The 15,409-nt window shown below is 44.6% G+C and overlaps 1 protein-coding gene across 1 annotated transcript; it reads right to left on the bottom strand.

Moving 5' to 3' along the window:
• Positions 1-8,920: 8,920 nt before the first annotated feature.
• Positions 8,921-11,771, bottom strand: rps16 (ribosomal protein S16). Its single transcript, XM_064342434.1, has 6 exons — positions 11,664-11,771; positions 11,522-11,573; positions 10,527-10,628; positions 9,908-10,004; positions 9,669-9,716; positions 8,921-9,108 (listed from the first exon to the last, which is right to left on the bottom strand). The coding sequence occupies exons 2-6, from the start codon at positions 11,567-11,569 to the stop codon at positions 8,963-8,965; spliced, it is 441 nt and encodes a 146-aa protein (XP_064198504.1). The 5' UTR covers positions 11,570-11,573; positions 11,664-11,771; the 3' UTR covers positions 8,921-8,962.
• Between the last annotated feature and the right edge of the window lie 3,638 nt (positions 11,772-15,409).

Genomic DNA, 15,409 nt, shown 5'->3' with positions numbered 1-15,409 from the left:
ACGCTTGTCACCTATGCTTAGAACCGGCTCTTATTATTGTAGTATATGTCTCAAATTATTTGCCAAAAACTGCCAACTGGTTTTGTTCTTGTTAATATTTCGAGATATCGGACCAAATATAATTGTCATGCGTACCCCCTTCTTCAGTACATTGCAACTAAGCAGTAATTAGGAAAGACTAATAGGATTTCACAAAGTATGCTTTGACTATCGTGCCCCACATTCAGTATCTGTATATGTGAATTATTTGCATTGAAATACTTCATCACCAACGGTGATTGTTGCTTGCAGCTTTCAATGGGTGAAAATAAGACGGGTTGCATAATAAGACATGACTGACAGATCAGAAAGCCACGCCCTCTGTTTTCAATCAGTGTAAACATGCAGGCTTACATTCAACATTTTTCTTCCAATGGAACACTAAAACAAATATGAAGATATTCGCAAATCACATAAACATTTAAACAGAAGATAAACTGTGTACATGATAAATGTGGGAAATGCACCAACTTGAGTTTAACTGTCACTGGGATGCATGAGTCTGTCAGAGCAAAATGTTATAAATACTACTGCAAGCCAGACACTGTAGCAGCTTGTTGCTAATGAAATGCTCATAAATCTTCACCTACACTACATTTAGTTGATGCTGTTATCTGAATGCACAGATGACTTTGTAAAGCATGCAACCCACTGGCTATATGTTGTGTTGTAGCAGTTCAGGTAAAGGACCTTGCATTAGCATGCAGCAGCAGTCCTTCACCTGGGAATCCCACCTGTAGCCTCTGAGTTACAGGCCCAGCTCTCTTTCCATTACACAACACAAAACTCTGATTAGCTGGATGCTGATTTACTGGAATGTGAAGCAACACGATCTCAAATATCCCATTATTAATGGCTATGATTACATCATTTATGAGTAGTACCCTCTCTCTAAAATCATCCAGCCAACCGCCACCACCCCACCTCCCACCCACCACCCACCACACACACACACACACACACACACACACTCTCTCGCTCTCTGTCTCTCTCTCTCTCTCTCACACACACACACACACACACACAAACCCCTCCACCCTTCATACCTAATTTGCCTCTGGCTGAAATACTGAAATTCTGGCCGTGGTACAGAAGCACCCATGTTACAGGTGCAGAGTATTCTCAGAGCAGATTAGCTCTGCTTGATTTATGGATTTTTTTTTTTTTTTTCTCGATCGGCCGCCTGTGGACAGAAGTGGGCGCTATGACAACGGCACGATTCCCGAATATAAACTCCACTCGGGCAATCTAATCTAAAGGTCAGCGTTTTCTGTCTGGCTCGTCTGGACGTATCTTCGCTAGATTTGAGCATTAAAATGAAAATGCAAGCAGATGGTTTGCTTCATGTTTTAAATATTGGCATTTAAGTAAACAGTCAGAACCCCATTGTACCTTTAACCTGATAACATCTTAATGGAAAAAGTACCAGCAACACTCAACCTTTATTGCAGTTACTTCTGTTGTTTGTAGTGAGTGAAGTGAGGATAAAATATGGCCTAAATGTTCATATTCCAGGTTTTACACTTTACAGCCTTCCTGGGTATTCATTTTATTCTTTTAGCACTCAGATTATATATAATGGAACAAAAAATATATATTGTTTTATATGGTTCAAAAGTGGTTGCTTGTTTCATACAGCTGTCATGGGTGTACAGAGGAATTAAATGGTACCGTATCCTCTATGATGTCCAGATAGCCAGTTCACGTGTTCCTTTCATCCTCTCGATCTTGCAGTAGGAGGATCCTATTGTAAGAGAAGTTTCTGCATATGAGTATTCCTAAAAGGGGCCCAAATGCAAGTGTTTAACAGTGCAAAATGCATCGAGCTGGAAATCATTTCAATGTCGATGCCAGAGATAAACTAGAGAACTTTCAATGTTAAGCATAGGGAGCTCACCATCTAAAACCCTACTAATTACTATGGAGAATCTGGGGTGAAAGTGATCGTGCTTTTTTTTACTTCAAGGCCAGATTCCCACACATTTAGTGTTCCTGCTGGAGCAGGTTGCATTATGGCAGTTGGTGATTGTACCATTAGGCAACCTTTAGTGGCATTATGTGGTTGTTGTTGTTGTTGTGTACTGCTGTCTAACAGATGTAGGCCTCTATCCCCCAGCCCTGAGGGGAAAATGGACACAGCCACAGTCGTATGGGCAGAATTCAGTGCTGGAAAACACAATCGCTACACTGAACCAGTGCATTAGCACTGAATGAGCCACTTTCTCCCGATCAATACTGTCAAATATCAACAACGGATCTGCTAGTCGTTGATAGATGACGTTTGGCGGAGAGTTGACAGAGTGGTCTGTTAGCTTCAGGCTTACATTCCAGCCTTTTCAGAAGCATGTTCACGTTGAAGAATCGTAGCTGTCAAACAAGCACATTCAGACACATTTTCATTCGCAGAAAACACAGAATTGTTGCATTATTGTGCATTTCCCATTGAAATCCCCTCATTTATAGCAGACACAGAGAAAGACCACACAAACGGGAAATCCTTTTCGTGAGGACACACTTTCGTCACACTTCCGGTGAACGGGCTTTATCGCTGAGCCCTATGTGGTCAATTGACAACTATCGGGCACTGATTGGGGATTTTTCTGTTGCCAGGAACTCTTCGCACACGGTGTGAGGACGAGGTGTCAGTGCGACCGGAGGGCTAATAAATCTGGGCTATTTATTGAGCCAGAAACGGCCTGTCCCCAATCTCTCAACCCCACATTATCCGGGCCCTTCCTCTCCTCTGTGTAATGCATTTTCTGTGACTAACAGCCACCGTTTACCCATTTTCACGCTCCCATCCCCTCTTTCCTCGGGAATGCGGTTCCTCCAACCGGGGGGTCGGAGGTCAGCCCCTCCTCTGGGCCGCGGGACCCCGGATGCGGGCCCCCGGAGCCCGGGGGGAACCGGCCCTCGGGTCGGCGGGCGGCGAGGGATCAGGAAAACCCATCACTTTTTCCGCGCGGCTAATTCCTCCTTCCTCAGCGAGAGCTCTGGCAGGCACTTCCCCGCGAAAGCGGTCGTCACGCGTGCCATGTTTCTGGAGAGCATCCGCCCCCCGTTGGCGGGTGTGTGTGAGCGGGGGCGGCGGGTCATGCGTACGGCGCCTGCGTACAGTCTTCCCCCCCCCCCCCTCATATCAACTACACGCGTCTGATTCGCCATCCGCCGTGACCTCTGACCCCCCGGGCCAAAGCCCTGGACAGAGCAGGGAAAACCGTGAGGTACAGGAAGGCCGTGACACAGGAAGCGGTTACACAGTCACGTCTGCTCGACCGAAAAGCCAGGCCATGCACACGATGTAGTCCTCGTTTAAAGGTACAAGTTTTTAATGGGAAGGTTTGTAAACCCGTGTCCCTTTCCGAGTGTCTCAGAAACTTGAGACAAACCTTTTAAAAATGCAAAGCTTTTTAAATTGCCTCTTCTTCAAACTGACTGATGTTTCTCTATGCAGATTTGTGCAATCACCTTTGAGGTTTGCGTGCAGAACTTGCAGCAGGCAGATTTTAATCAAAATTCATCCCACCTTCACCATCCTGCAGAACGTTATTTTTGAAACACTGAAACACCTGACAGTGGTAAATGTCACCAGGAGAGTTGTGGGCAAATTCATCTCTGTCAGGACAAAACACACACAATGCGGATTTACGCTTGGATTTTGCAGCGGTGATTAAAAACTTACTTTCCATAAAGGACAGATTGTCTCGAATGACAAGATGGCATTAAAATTATTACATAACCTTGTGGTGACCCAAGCACATCTGCATCATTATTACTGCGCATGCTTCCTGGCTGTATAAATAGAGACCCTGCAGGAGGCGGGGCCAAAGCCAGTATTGTTTCAGGAAGCTGGCACTATGACACATGATGAGGGCGATCTCCTGATTGGCCCTCGTCCCGTTGGCCCTGTGCTTTTCCCTGCTAGACCGGCCAGCCCGAGCACAGCAGAAATTTGGGTACTCATGTGAGGGTCACAGGACGTGCTCCGCAGGCAGGCCCAGCTCAGGACTACACTGGATTGAGCTGAAGGTGGTGGGAGAAGGAAGGAAGCACATTCCCCACTGAACCAGCTTTACTGGTCGAAGAGTACCCTGAAATTAAATCCAGGAAAGGTGTGTTTGAATGGATGCACTTGTACTGTAACACTTACGGGCCTGACTGACATATTTTCCAGGGAACTCAATGGTATTGAGTTTGTGTACATTTGTTTCCTGTAGAAATAAATACCTTTTCACGTACCTGTCCAATCACAGGTGTTTTGTTTTTTTATCAAGGTACGCGGATCACAGAAAACCTTTATTTTTTGACTTTGCGCTCCTGCAGTATTAACTACACCTCCAGGCACACCTCAGGGTAGCAGTGATTTAATGACACAGATTCAAACTGACAGATTAGATGAAATAGCAGGTGGTACAGACTTGACAATATCATAAAAAGTCGGTATCTCTGGAGCAAGATTTAGCCAGGAACAGTCTTCTTTCAACTGTCAACCAATCAACCTTAACTTCTTATAATGACATTTACAAAATCTGAGAATAGGGGGGGTGGAGCTGTACTGAAAAACCAAGAGCCAATGTGGGGAACATTATGCCCTGTGCTGAAGCTGAACATGGTGAGATATATGGGGAACTAAGGCTTATTTTACACAATAGCATAAATCAGCCACAGCTTTAAGGACAATACAAGCGTGACACGGGGACTCCTGTCCTGCGATGGCTACCTGCGCAAATAAATTGTAAAAACGACACTTAAAAAAGGTCACTGATGCTTCAGAAGGTCACAGAAACACGGTCTGCTGATGGATGAGACGGGATTCTTGAACGTGGCAGATCACCTTTGAGCGATGGAGGTTTAAGAGGCCACTGAATGAACACCAGCGTGCCTGTTGCAGGGACACCACCCGCAGGTCCAAGCACAACTACCTCCCACAGTCAGTACTTTCTGGATCGTTTCGGTGCGAGGCGAGAACCCGAAGCGTTCAAGAGGTTACCGGCGGGGTCCTGGACTTGTTGTCCCACAGGCGGGGGGGGGGGCAGGTGTGTTAAGCACCCATTGACCCCCCAGGTCAGATTGAGTTTCAGGAGCGGGCCCTCCGAAAACATCGCGGGACGTATTTCATCCCACATAATCTCTCCTCCGGCTCCAAAGGTTGGGGAGGGCTACGGCCCGTGTCTTTTAAAAAAAAAAAAAAAAGAAGAAGAAGAAGGAGGTTTTTTGGGGGAAAGTGAAGGTCCAGCGGTCTGAACACTGAGACTAATCCCCTTTTAGTTCAAGTCTAGGATGAATACATTAAGAATGACTCAATGCTGGCCGGGGAAGTGTGACTAAAGCCGAGGTCTCCTCAACTCCGAGAGGTTCTGCGGAGAGCCGGTGACTGTGATATTAGCACAGCGGGCAGGAATGTGGACCAGGCCTTCAGAGCTGACCCTCGGGGGAGACCCCGGCTCTCCCTCACCGCCACTGACAGAAAAACCAGTCACTGAGCCTTTTTCAGTTGTGGTACGAACTGTAACTGAATTCGGGCAGCCTTGAGGCGGTTACCGCAGTAACGGGCAAAAGAAAAGAGCGGGAGTGGACGGGGCAGGCAAGGTCTACCTGCCATGCCCAAAACATCTGTAACAAAACCAGAGGCTTAATCCAGGTGGAACGGTGTCAGGTATGGCATCGGGTATGTCACGTTTTTATCATCTAGTAGCATATGAATTTTGGTTAACAGTAGATAACAATTATGTGCAGAGTGTTTTCATTCCAGTGTAATTGTCGTATTAATGCTTATACATTTGCATCAAGGATTTGGAATTTGTCAGAGGTCAACTGCCTCTCAGTCTGCCAATACATATTCTAGTCCATATGAAAAGGGTGTAAAATTATAGGCACTTGGAAAATGAAGGTGATTACCATAAATTGTAATTCACTGATTACATCTTACAGTTTTCTGTCACAATGTATGACTTCCATAATAAAAAATCTGAAATGTTTGAAATTAGTTTTGACTTTTTCATTTGAGGAACTCAGTAGTTTAATGCTATTTAATTAGCTATCTTGTACCAATTCAATCTGTTGCATTAATGTGTTTTTAATGTGTTTGTTTTTCAAGATGAAAAGCTATTTGAAGAAACCGAATATCTTATTCCCTTTTTATGTTAGGCTTGTGTAAATATCTAATTGCACAAAAGTTTAAAAGCAAAAACACTTTTCCCCACATTGACTAAAATTAAATAATTTCAAATATGATGCTCAGTGGTTAGACATGACTGAAATTTGCCAAAGGCGAATGGACAACTCCTTGCCAAGTGCCTCATTAAGGCAACACCCCCCCCCCCCCAACTGCCCCCCTCTCAAAACAGCCAACACCCCCAAACCCCCCCCCACACACACACACACATAAACAACAACAGCATGCCGCCCCACTGCATTTCCTCTCATGTGACCCCAGCGTCTGTTTGTGCTACTGGCTACTGTTCTCTGATCCCCCACACCCTGACCCTGAAGCGTGAGTTAAGAAGCCCCCGCCGTCCAGCGCAGGGGACACCTGGGTGACATCAGGGCATATGGGGCGAGAGAGAGAGGCTGACGGCACAGCCCCGTCCCCCTTCAGAGCGAAGGTGCTGACGGAGAAAGTGGCCGTGGGGCCAGAGGCGTTTCGGCCAAAATGCACCCTGACTCGACACCTTCGCCGTTTGGGTCATTTGAGGTGTTAGCGAGGGTGTGAATGAAGGAAATGAATGGTGTGAGCTTGTGTTTGCAGCCTATTTGCCATGTGTAAACAGAGATCAGTGGGACTGAAGGATATATTCTAGATACTATTTCATGTTTTTTTTTTCATTGTTGTTTTGCTCCATTTTGTTATTTAAAAATTGTCTGCGACTGAAACAGACACACTTCAATCAACTGATGACTGCTATTCATGCGTCATGATAGCTGTCTTAATTTTCATCATTCAAGAACATTGGCTGTTAATATTCTAATTACAATAACATCATTTTGTTTAAAAATATATGTCCACTTTAAATGACGTCAAAGATCCCCCTCCATGTTGCACAATATGTGCACTGGAACGCCAACTGGAACAGGGTGTTACCGTTAGATGGGACCAAAACTGAGACAAAGCTTTGTGGCCACGCTCATGAGCAGAGGGTTTGGCATCACAAGAAGCCAAAAAGTAGAGGTGATTCGTGTGGTGAAATACGGTGGTGGATCTTTGTCATTACGGGCTTCTTTTCAATTACTGGTCCTGGGGTTCTTGCAGAGGTCAATGAAACCAGGAGCTCCAGGTACACCCTAGGAAGGCAGCTCAAACTTGGCCACAAATGGCCCTTTAAGCAAGACAACGATCCTAATTATACTTCACAATCAACTGACTCAAATGGTTAACTGGCCACAAAATAAAGTTTTTTTTGCAACTGCCATAATGGAATGGAAGATCCCCCCAGTATGTACACAAACATCATTAAACATTACAGAAGACTCAGTAGCGTTATTCTTGCATAGGCAGGGTGCACAAAGTAGGGAAATTAGGGGTCTGGATAATTGTGACATATCTTCTTGGAAAAGCCATTGCTTCTTAGTATAAAAGAACATCCCATTTTCAAGCATGCAGCACAGCTCATTGCCCGCATTATTTCTTTTAAACTGCTTTCTTTGCATGTCTTTATTACGGGCGTCAATCACTTAGGAGCACACTAGGTCACACACACACACACACACACACATCAGTGACAAATTTCTTAAAACATAATTTACTCAACAAGTCTCTCTTCGTCATATCAAAAAAATATCCTGAAACCAAAATACAACAACAGAGACAACTACTACTGAAAGATTTTTTTTTTTTTTCTCTTTAAACTGCTAATTTAATTAAGACTATTTTGAGTACTGGGATCACAAACGGGAATGAAAAATAGCTCATCCTGGACCACAGCCAGGATTCTGCACTACACGGGCAGATTCACTGACTGGGGCAGACACCTCAGTGGGACTGGGATTTTAAGACTACATAATACCACAGAACAAGACAACAGCCATTTGCAGTGCCTGCAAAGGTTAAGTTCTTACAACCCCCACTGGCCATTTTAAAATAGACGCTGGCACCCAATAGTAATTTTAAATAGGCCGAGGTGAAATGGGGTTAAATCATTGCCTTTGAAACACTGCCTCATCAGTCTTCTGACCCCATCTAGTGGTGAAAAATCAGCAGTTTACCCTCCTTACCACAAGGGGGCACTGAGGGGGCTCAACAGGAGTTGATGATTGTATTTATATAGTCTATGGATTGTACTCTCTTCCTCAATCAGCCCATTACAAGCTCCACCAGTACTTAAGCATTCATCTTTAGAAACTCATGTAACACAGTAGGCCTTCTAATCCAAAGGCAGAGATAACTATAAACCAAAATAAAACTTAAAGCAGCATCTCATTTTATAAAACCTACTTAAATGACTGAATACTGCCCTCCTGTGACAAACACATCACTTCACAGCAATTGCCAATTTTAAAAAATAAAAGGTTTGAAAGTTACAATGGCTTTCTATTTTTGATTCTACACTTCCCCCCCCCCCCCCCCATTTACAACAGCAAAGCAGTTAGCGTTGTTAGACCATTCTAGTAATTGTCACTCTCAAAGTATTAGCACTTTGTAAATGAAAAATTATCTTGAGTGACATTCAAAGCTTCATGTCACAGATTTTCAAAGTTCAAGCTTTTAATTTGACAGTCTGAAGACTTCAAAAGTTTTTGGATCCATATTATTAAGAAATGTTAACAAGTCATTAACTTTTACAACAGCAAACCATTCATAAATCAAATCTGTGAACTTTTGAAGGAAACCTGCTTTTTACACAAAACACAAGCTCTCATGACAAAACACAGACGCGAGAAGGTAAACATTCGAATCCCGTTTATTGTATGAAAATGTACAGAAACTTTAACGGTAAGACTTCTGGTAGCGAGCGCGGGCGCCGGGTCCTCCGAACTTCTTGGACTCGCAGCGGCGGGGGTCGGCCACCAGCAGGGTCCTGTCGTACTGGATCAGGATGTCCTTGATCTCCTTCTTAGAGGCCTCGTCCACATCTGGAAGGAAAGGGCAGCTCAGGCTACTGCAGCAGACCAAAGCCTCACTAACACTGGGCCGCAGCAGTGAGGATGCAGTGGTTCATAGCCACAAGGTTGTGAGGTTGTAATAATGTATTATCAGTAATAATTCTCCTGTCAGCCAGCCATGACAAATATTTAAAAACAGGCCATGACTTGAGAAATTAGTTTTGTTCTGATAGGCATTATTCATACTTGCACAGTATATGTACATAACGCTGTTGGAATACTGAATACACTTAAAGCAATAAACTGAGGTGGCCTTACTAGGTTAGCCATTCACCACTGTAGTGCTTATTTAGAAGAGGCAAATTGTGCAGTTTAAGTCACTGGCTACCATCATTTTGAATGTCTGATAAGAACTAGTGCATATGTAGAACACAGCCCAATTCTACTGAATTCACTTGAGTTCTCAACATGTTTAAATTCTAATTATTCCACAAATTTTCATTTCTACTGTAACTGGCCCCAAAACTGGATGAAATGTTGCGGTGTACGTATATAAACAATTTTTTTTTTTTTTTTTTTTAAACACTTACATTTCTGGTAGTAGGCAACCAGGGATTTGGAGATTGCCTGACGGATAGCTGCAGAGGGGAGAAGAGAAATCGTTATAACGGTCAAGTGCACAAAGCTCTAACAGAAGATATTTTAAAGCACACAGCATAATACGTAGACATTAACACCACAAAGCTATATAACACATGCAGGGCAGGTTACTTAGCGATCCAGTTGCTTGAATGACAGATACACTGGCCAGTTAAATCCAGCCTCTTACCGTAGATCTGGGCAACGTGTCCGCCACCCTTCACCCGGACTCGGATATCCACTCCAGCAAAGCGCTCTTTGCCCAACAGCAGAACTGGCTCCAGCAGCTGCACATATCAGGGGGAAAAGTTATCACTCTCATATAAGATAAAGTAGAGATTTTTTGTGTTTAAAGAGCATAGAGAACTGCTCTGTGGGATAGTGTGGGATTAGAGCTTAATTGAGTCAGGCAGGAAATCTCTCATACTGAGCGTTCATGCAGGGGCTTTGGTTGAGTTGTCCCAAAAATTTGCTTGGGCTTTATATATTCACTGAACTCCAGAGCTTCCTTTAGAACAAGTGTGCAACCAACTGGAATCAGCCGTGCACATCAACAGCTCAGTAGTGTAGATCAAAAGCTCAGCAGCAATGTTTTGGTCAAAACAAATGTCCATGGCCACACAGGTGCAGTCAACAGATACTTTCAGCCAGCAGAGTCAAGTTGATACACTCCAGAATGAAAAGGAAACTCCACATCCTGCCACACTACACAGGAGGATGTACTTAAAAGGCACCAGGGAATTTAAAAGCATGGTCGACATGCCTCCCCCACAACTATGAAGGGACTGTGCTAGGACCCTCCGGCTCACCTTGTACTGCAGAGTGCTCGGCTCGATCATCTCCAGAGGCCTGCCGTTCACTTTGATGAGCCCATTGCCCCTCTTGCAGTGAGCGACGGCAGTGGCGGTTTTCTACAACGAGCCAGGAAATATGTAACATTTATTAGGAACTAGCTAGGTGGTTGCCTGTGTGCGTACCAAGATTACAAGGTCCTTTGTGGATACAGCTGTTTAACCTAAGATTGGATACATTCACCACTATTTAGTAATCCGTCTCAAACGCAGCCCTAACGAACTGGCTAGCTACATTCCGTTAGATGATATACATCCCTATCAAGTCAATTTGCCGCTTGATAGGCACGTACTTGGATAAAACAAAAATGACAAGTAACGTTAAACAATTCTGAACGTCGAATGTTATACATTACGCTTAAACTGATATCAGTCTACGAAAACTGACAGCCAAATTGTACCGTAGCTAAGTTAATAGCCTAAGCGGCCGGCTAGTGCACAAGCTACAGCATGCGTCAGGCTAGACGGTCCAACTCTTCACATCACCTAGCTAACCACAAAACATATAACCAACCAAATATGATCAAATTTAAATGAATTCTACTGGTTACTTTAGAGCATTCAGCCCGTACCGACAGCAACAGTATGATTACTGCTTAAATACTACAACAGCACAAGGCTAGCGTTAGCATCATGGTATTAGAGTTCAACGTGGTGTACAATTGCAGCTACACCTCATGCCGCTAGCTCGGGGTTTGGCATATGAACTAGGCCACGACATAGTATCACCCTAAACCCATTACTTAGAAGTATCATTGTGGATTAAAACACCGATATCTACCATTTAAAAACGTATAAATAACGTTGTGTAGTTAGCTATCGTTCTCAAAATGTATTATTGAACCATATGCCTATAACTACTAACGTTAGCCAACGGTATAAAGAAACAGCTATGCGCTCGGTCTGGCTAACTACAGCAGCTTCACGTTAAAACAAAAATGTTTTATACTCACTTTACGTCCGAATACCTGGACAGACTGCAAAGGACCTTTAGCCGGCATGTTTCTAAACAAAATGATATAGAAGTTATTTCCTTAATGTTTAAAAAAAGTCATAAATGTAACCCTTTTAATGGAGCACTCAGCGCAGACATACCTGATTTCAGCTAAAGTCGCACAGAGAGACCGAAAGGGTTCCACCGTCCAAAAATCAGGGGCATTTGTACGACAATTTCATACTCATTTACGGCATATTTTACGACAATTTTAAACGCGCTTCTTAACTAATTTCCTGGTTGTCTATGGTTGTGGCAAAGGACTCGCTTCTTATTGTGTGTACGTATCAAAGTATTACAGTATATTAATTTAGCAGACGTTCTTAAACAAATCACAATAGTGACAAACTTAACATTGTTTATTTAGCACAAGTCGTTGGGCTTAGTTTTGTCCAGAAACAAGTGTGCTATGTGGTTTTATGGAAATGCGAACCAGTTTGTGTTGTCCAAGAGATAATGTTACAATAAACCAATGACAGTTCAGTACAATAAACCCAACATCACGTTTTCTGTTTTCATTGAAGTTCTTCCTACGTACACATCCCTTATATCACACTTACAAGCCAGCACCATTCAGTCTACACACTGAGAAAAATCAGGCCAGCTCTCCAGAGAATAGAGCTGGTGAGCTGAATGTTGTATCTGAGGTTGATTGCAAAGCAGTAAAGCCATGGACCTGGTGAAATGTTTTCAGAGTGTTAGTACCGGTTAGGGACACCCGACTGTCCTACCACTACACTGTTGACATTTTGCCTACAGTCCACCAGGGGGAGGCATAATCTTTGCTTGTGACAATTTATTTTCTCCAGTACTACTGCACATGATACTATAAATTGGTGGCTGGTGCATTTCAGACATTTATCCCAGATGGAACTCTGGTAATTCACTGCAACTGTTTAGAACTATTGTCATTTCTGCAGAGGACATATGATGTTTTAATGCAGACGGATCATTCTATGAAAATGGTCAATGTTGTTTTAAAGATTATAGTTATATATGAGTATGGTTAATTGTGGCATAAGGTAATAAGACTTAGTAAATGGGCAAAGTTGAAACTGAGCTGAATGTCTGCTGAACTCCTACTTGCACGGTGCAATCAAATGATTTATAAAACTTAGAATGTTTGTCAACAGAGACGTAATCTTGATCTCTATTTAGAAATCCGTTGTTGCAGTATTTTTTGAAGGCAGATCAAGTGCTGTACGGTAATAAATGTTTTAATATGTCCTCATATACACACATTGCTGAGTCGAGAGCCAGACCTCATCCAGCTGTCTTGTGTGTTCCCCTCCCTGGATTTTTCATCGCGCAAATGGGCAGCCTGTTCCCCATCAACAGCAAAGATGTTTCCCCCTGCTGTGTGACCCCCCCCCCCCACCCCATCCCCTGCCCCCCACCCCTCACGCACACACCCACACACATACGCACTCATACTGAGTGTGCTTCAAAGACGCATCGCCATCCCGTCCGTATTAATATTCGTGTTGCATCACGAGGCCTGCTCGGCTCGTGACGATTCACGCTGAATTTGCATGCAGCGGTAAATGTTTACACTCGCGTGTACACAAGGGCAGTTGTTTCAGGACTTTTGACGCGCGTCCCAACATCGATCTGACGCAGTGTCTGAAGCCCGTGCGTCTGTCAGCGGCGCGCTCCCCTCCCTGCTTCCTGGATTTTGTCCTCTTGCACCTCGAGATTTCATCGCTGGAGTAAACCGTAGTAAATCAAGCCGCTCTCTTTCCGCACTCTGTCCATGTAAGCCATGGGAAAAGCTCAGATACCGCTCCGCAGCCCGGGTTTGAGCAAGAGACGGCGCTTTCGATGAACAGCACCGATTCTGTAAAAGTTCTCAGACAGTGAATAATTACCCATTAAACTTCACTTATGTCATCACTTTTGGACTCGTATAATGATATGGGAAATAGGTTCATTCAGAAGATGTGCAGGAAAACTTATGTTGAAATAGGCGACAGTCAAACTCTTCATGCACTGTAAGAAATAACGTTGTCTACAACACTGTAGTTATTCAGTGCAAATGATTTGGCATGTTTACAATGACTCTGGAGACTGAGCCTTTAGTTACTATGAATCACCATTAGCATCAGAAGCACTAATTAATACACTCACACGCACAAGTGCTTCCTCACCTCTGCTTGCTCATTCTTTCACACTCATACCCAGCAAGTAGAGGAGAGAGGGGGCGGGTCAAGTTCAATTCCAAAAAAAAAAGTTTCAAAAGACCAGCATGGTATCAGGCCTGAGGCCTGAGCTGGGGGGGGGGGGCCTGCGTTTTATCTTGGGCTGAAACAGGATTTACGGCACGAAGCGCGAGGGTGCCCCCTGGTGCCCTCGGTCGCTGGCGCACCCCTGCGGGGAGCTCGATTTGGCGATGCGGTGGGCACGCAGCACGTTGCTAACGCAAACACAGCTGGAATGAGCGGTTGGCTCCACCCCTCCCCCCCACCACTGACGGGGCAGGCGAAATGGGGGGCGGGAAACGGGGGGTGGGGGGGCGTTCTCTTGCCTAAAGGGGCATTGAGCCCATGCCATTGCCATTCTCGGGGGGCCTGCGGGGGGGGCTGAAGACAAAGGGGATCTTGGGAATCCAGGCAGAGGCGCGTGACTCATCTGTGCGTTCTCTCGGTGCCTGACATTTACAGGAATGAGCAGGTGGGGGGGAGGGGGGGGGACGGGGAGGGAGGGGGTGGGGGGGGGAGTGCTGTATTTACAGTATCCGATTGGTCAGACACGCACCTGGCTTCTGTTATTGTCAGGCAGCAGAAGAAGCCTCCGTTGCGTCGTCAGCGCGGAGCTGTGGCAGAGCTGGGGTTCTGACAGAAGGCTGGTCACGGGCCCTACTGCCATCGAGCCAAGGTTTCAGCAAACATTCAGCCGCACAAACAGACAACATAAGCCAAGATACATCAGTGAAGTATTTGTTAATGTAATCTTTCTCTCTGTGGGGCCGTGGCCTAGGACTCGTGCCCAGCTGGGGCTCAGTCACTGACATGGAGTCCCCTCTGCCCGGTTCTGCCTGGCATCGGTGAGCACTGCTGGCGTCGTTGACAAGCAAAAAAAAATCATAGCCTTATCTCCCTGTGAATTCATAGGTCGATATTCCCCATTAAGCTATGCTGGCCAGGGATCAAGGGTCAGCTATGCTTGAGTTCTTCTGATTGGAGGTTATCCATATTCAAATTCACAGGCCCAAAGGCTTCTCTGTGCCGATGGCAATATTATAGGTTTCAGTCTCTGGGTAGACCATACTGGGAGCACTGCAAAAACAAAGTCTGTCTTAACAAAGGTTTTAGTCTTCTATTGAGACTTATAATCTTATCTTTTCTCTCAAGTAGAAAATGTTAGCTTGTTTTAAGTTGCTATTTGCTTGACAGGTGAAATTTTCTTACCCTGTTTTTTTTTGTCTTATTCAGCGAGAAAGTAATTGAAATAAGATTTTAAGTCTGAATATAAGATAAAAATACTTGGTGAGATTGACTTATTTTTTGGTTTTTGCAGTATGGTCTTTAGTAGATGGCAACTATCAGATTTTTAAATACAAATATACTTTTCTAAATATTATCCATTTACAGAGCTGTATATGAACCTTGAGCAATTCCAGAAACACTTTCCTCCAGGGTAAAACTGCAGCACAGTCACCTGGGAAGCAGCTATGCGGGCCTCTTGTTACAAATCCAGTTCCCTAGCAACCGCCGAGAGTGTGTGACAGAGCATGTGCATGCCAGCAGATTCCGTAATTACCACGTAGCGGCACAGGAGCGCCCGCTATCCCTGCGAGCGTGGGCAACCTCAGTTCCGCGAAAACCTAAACCGTGGTGAACGGGCACGC

This window comes from Anguilla rostrata, chromosome 7 (assembly GCF_018555375.3).
Source record: "Anguilla rostrata isolate EN2019 chromosome 7, ASM1855537v3, whole genome shotgun sequence".
NCBI lineage: Eukaryota > Metazoa > Chordata > Actinopteri > Anguilliformes > Anguillidae > Anguilla > Anguilla rostrata.
Note: the sequence above shows the minus strand (reverse complement) of the source record. Positions and strands in the feature narration are given on the sequence as shown.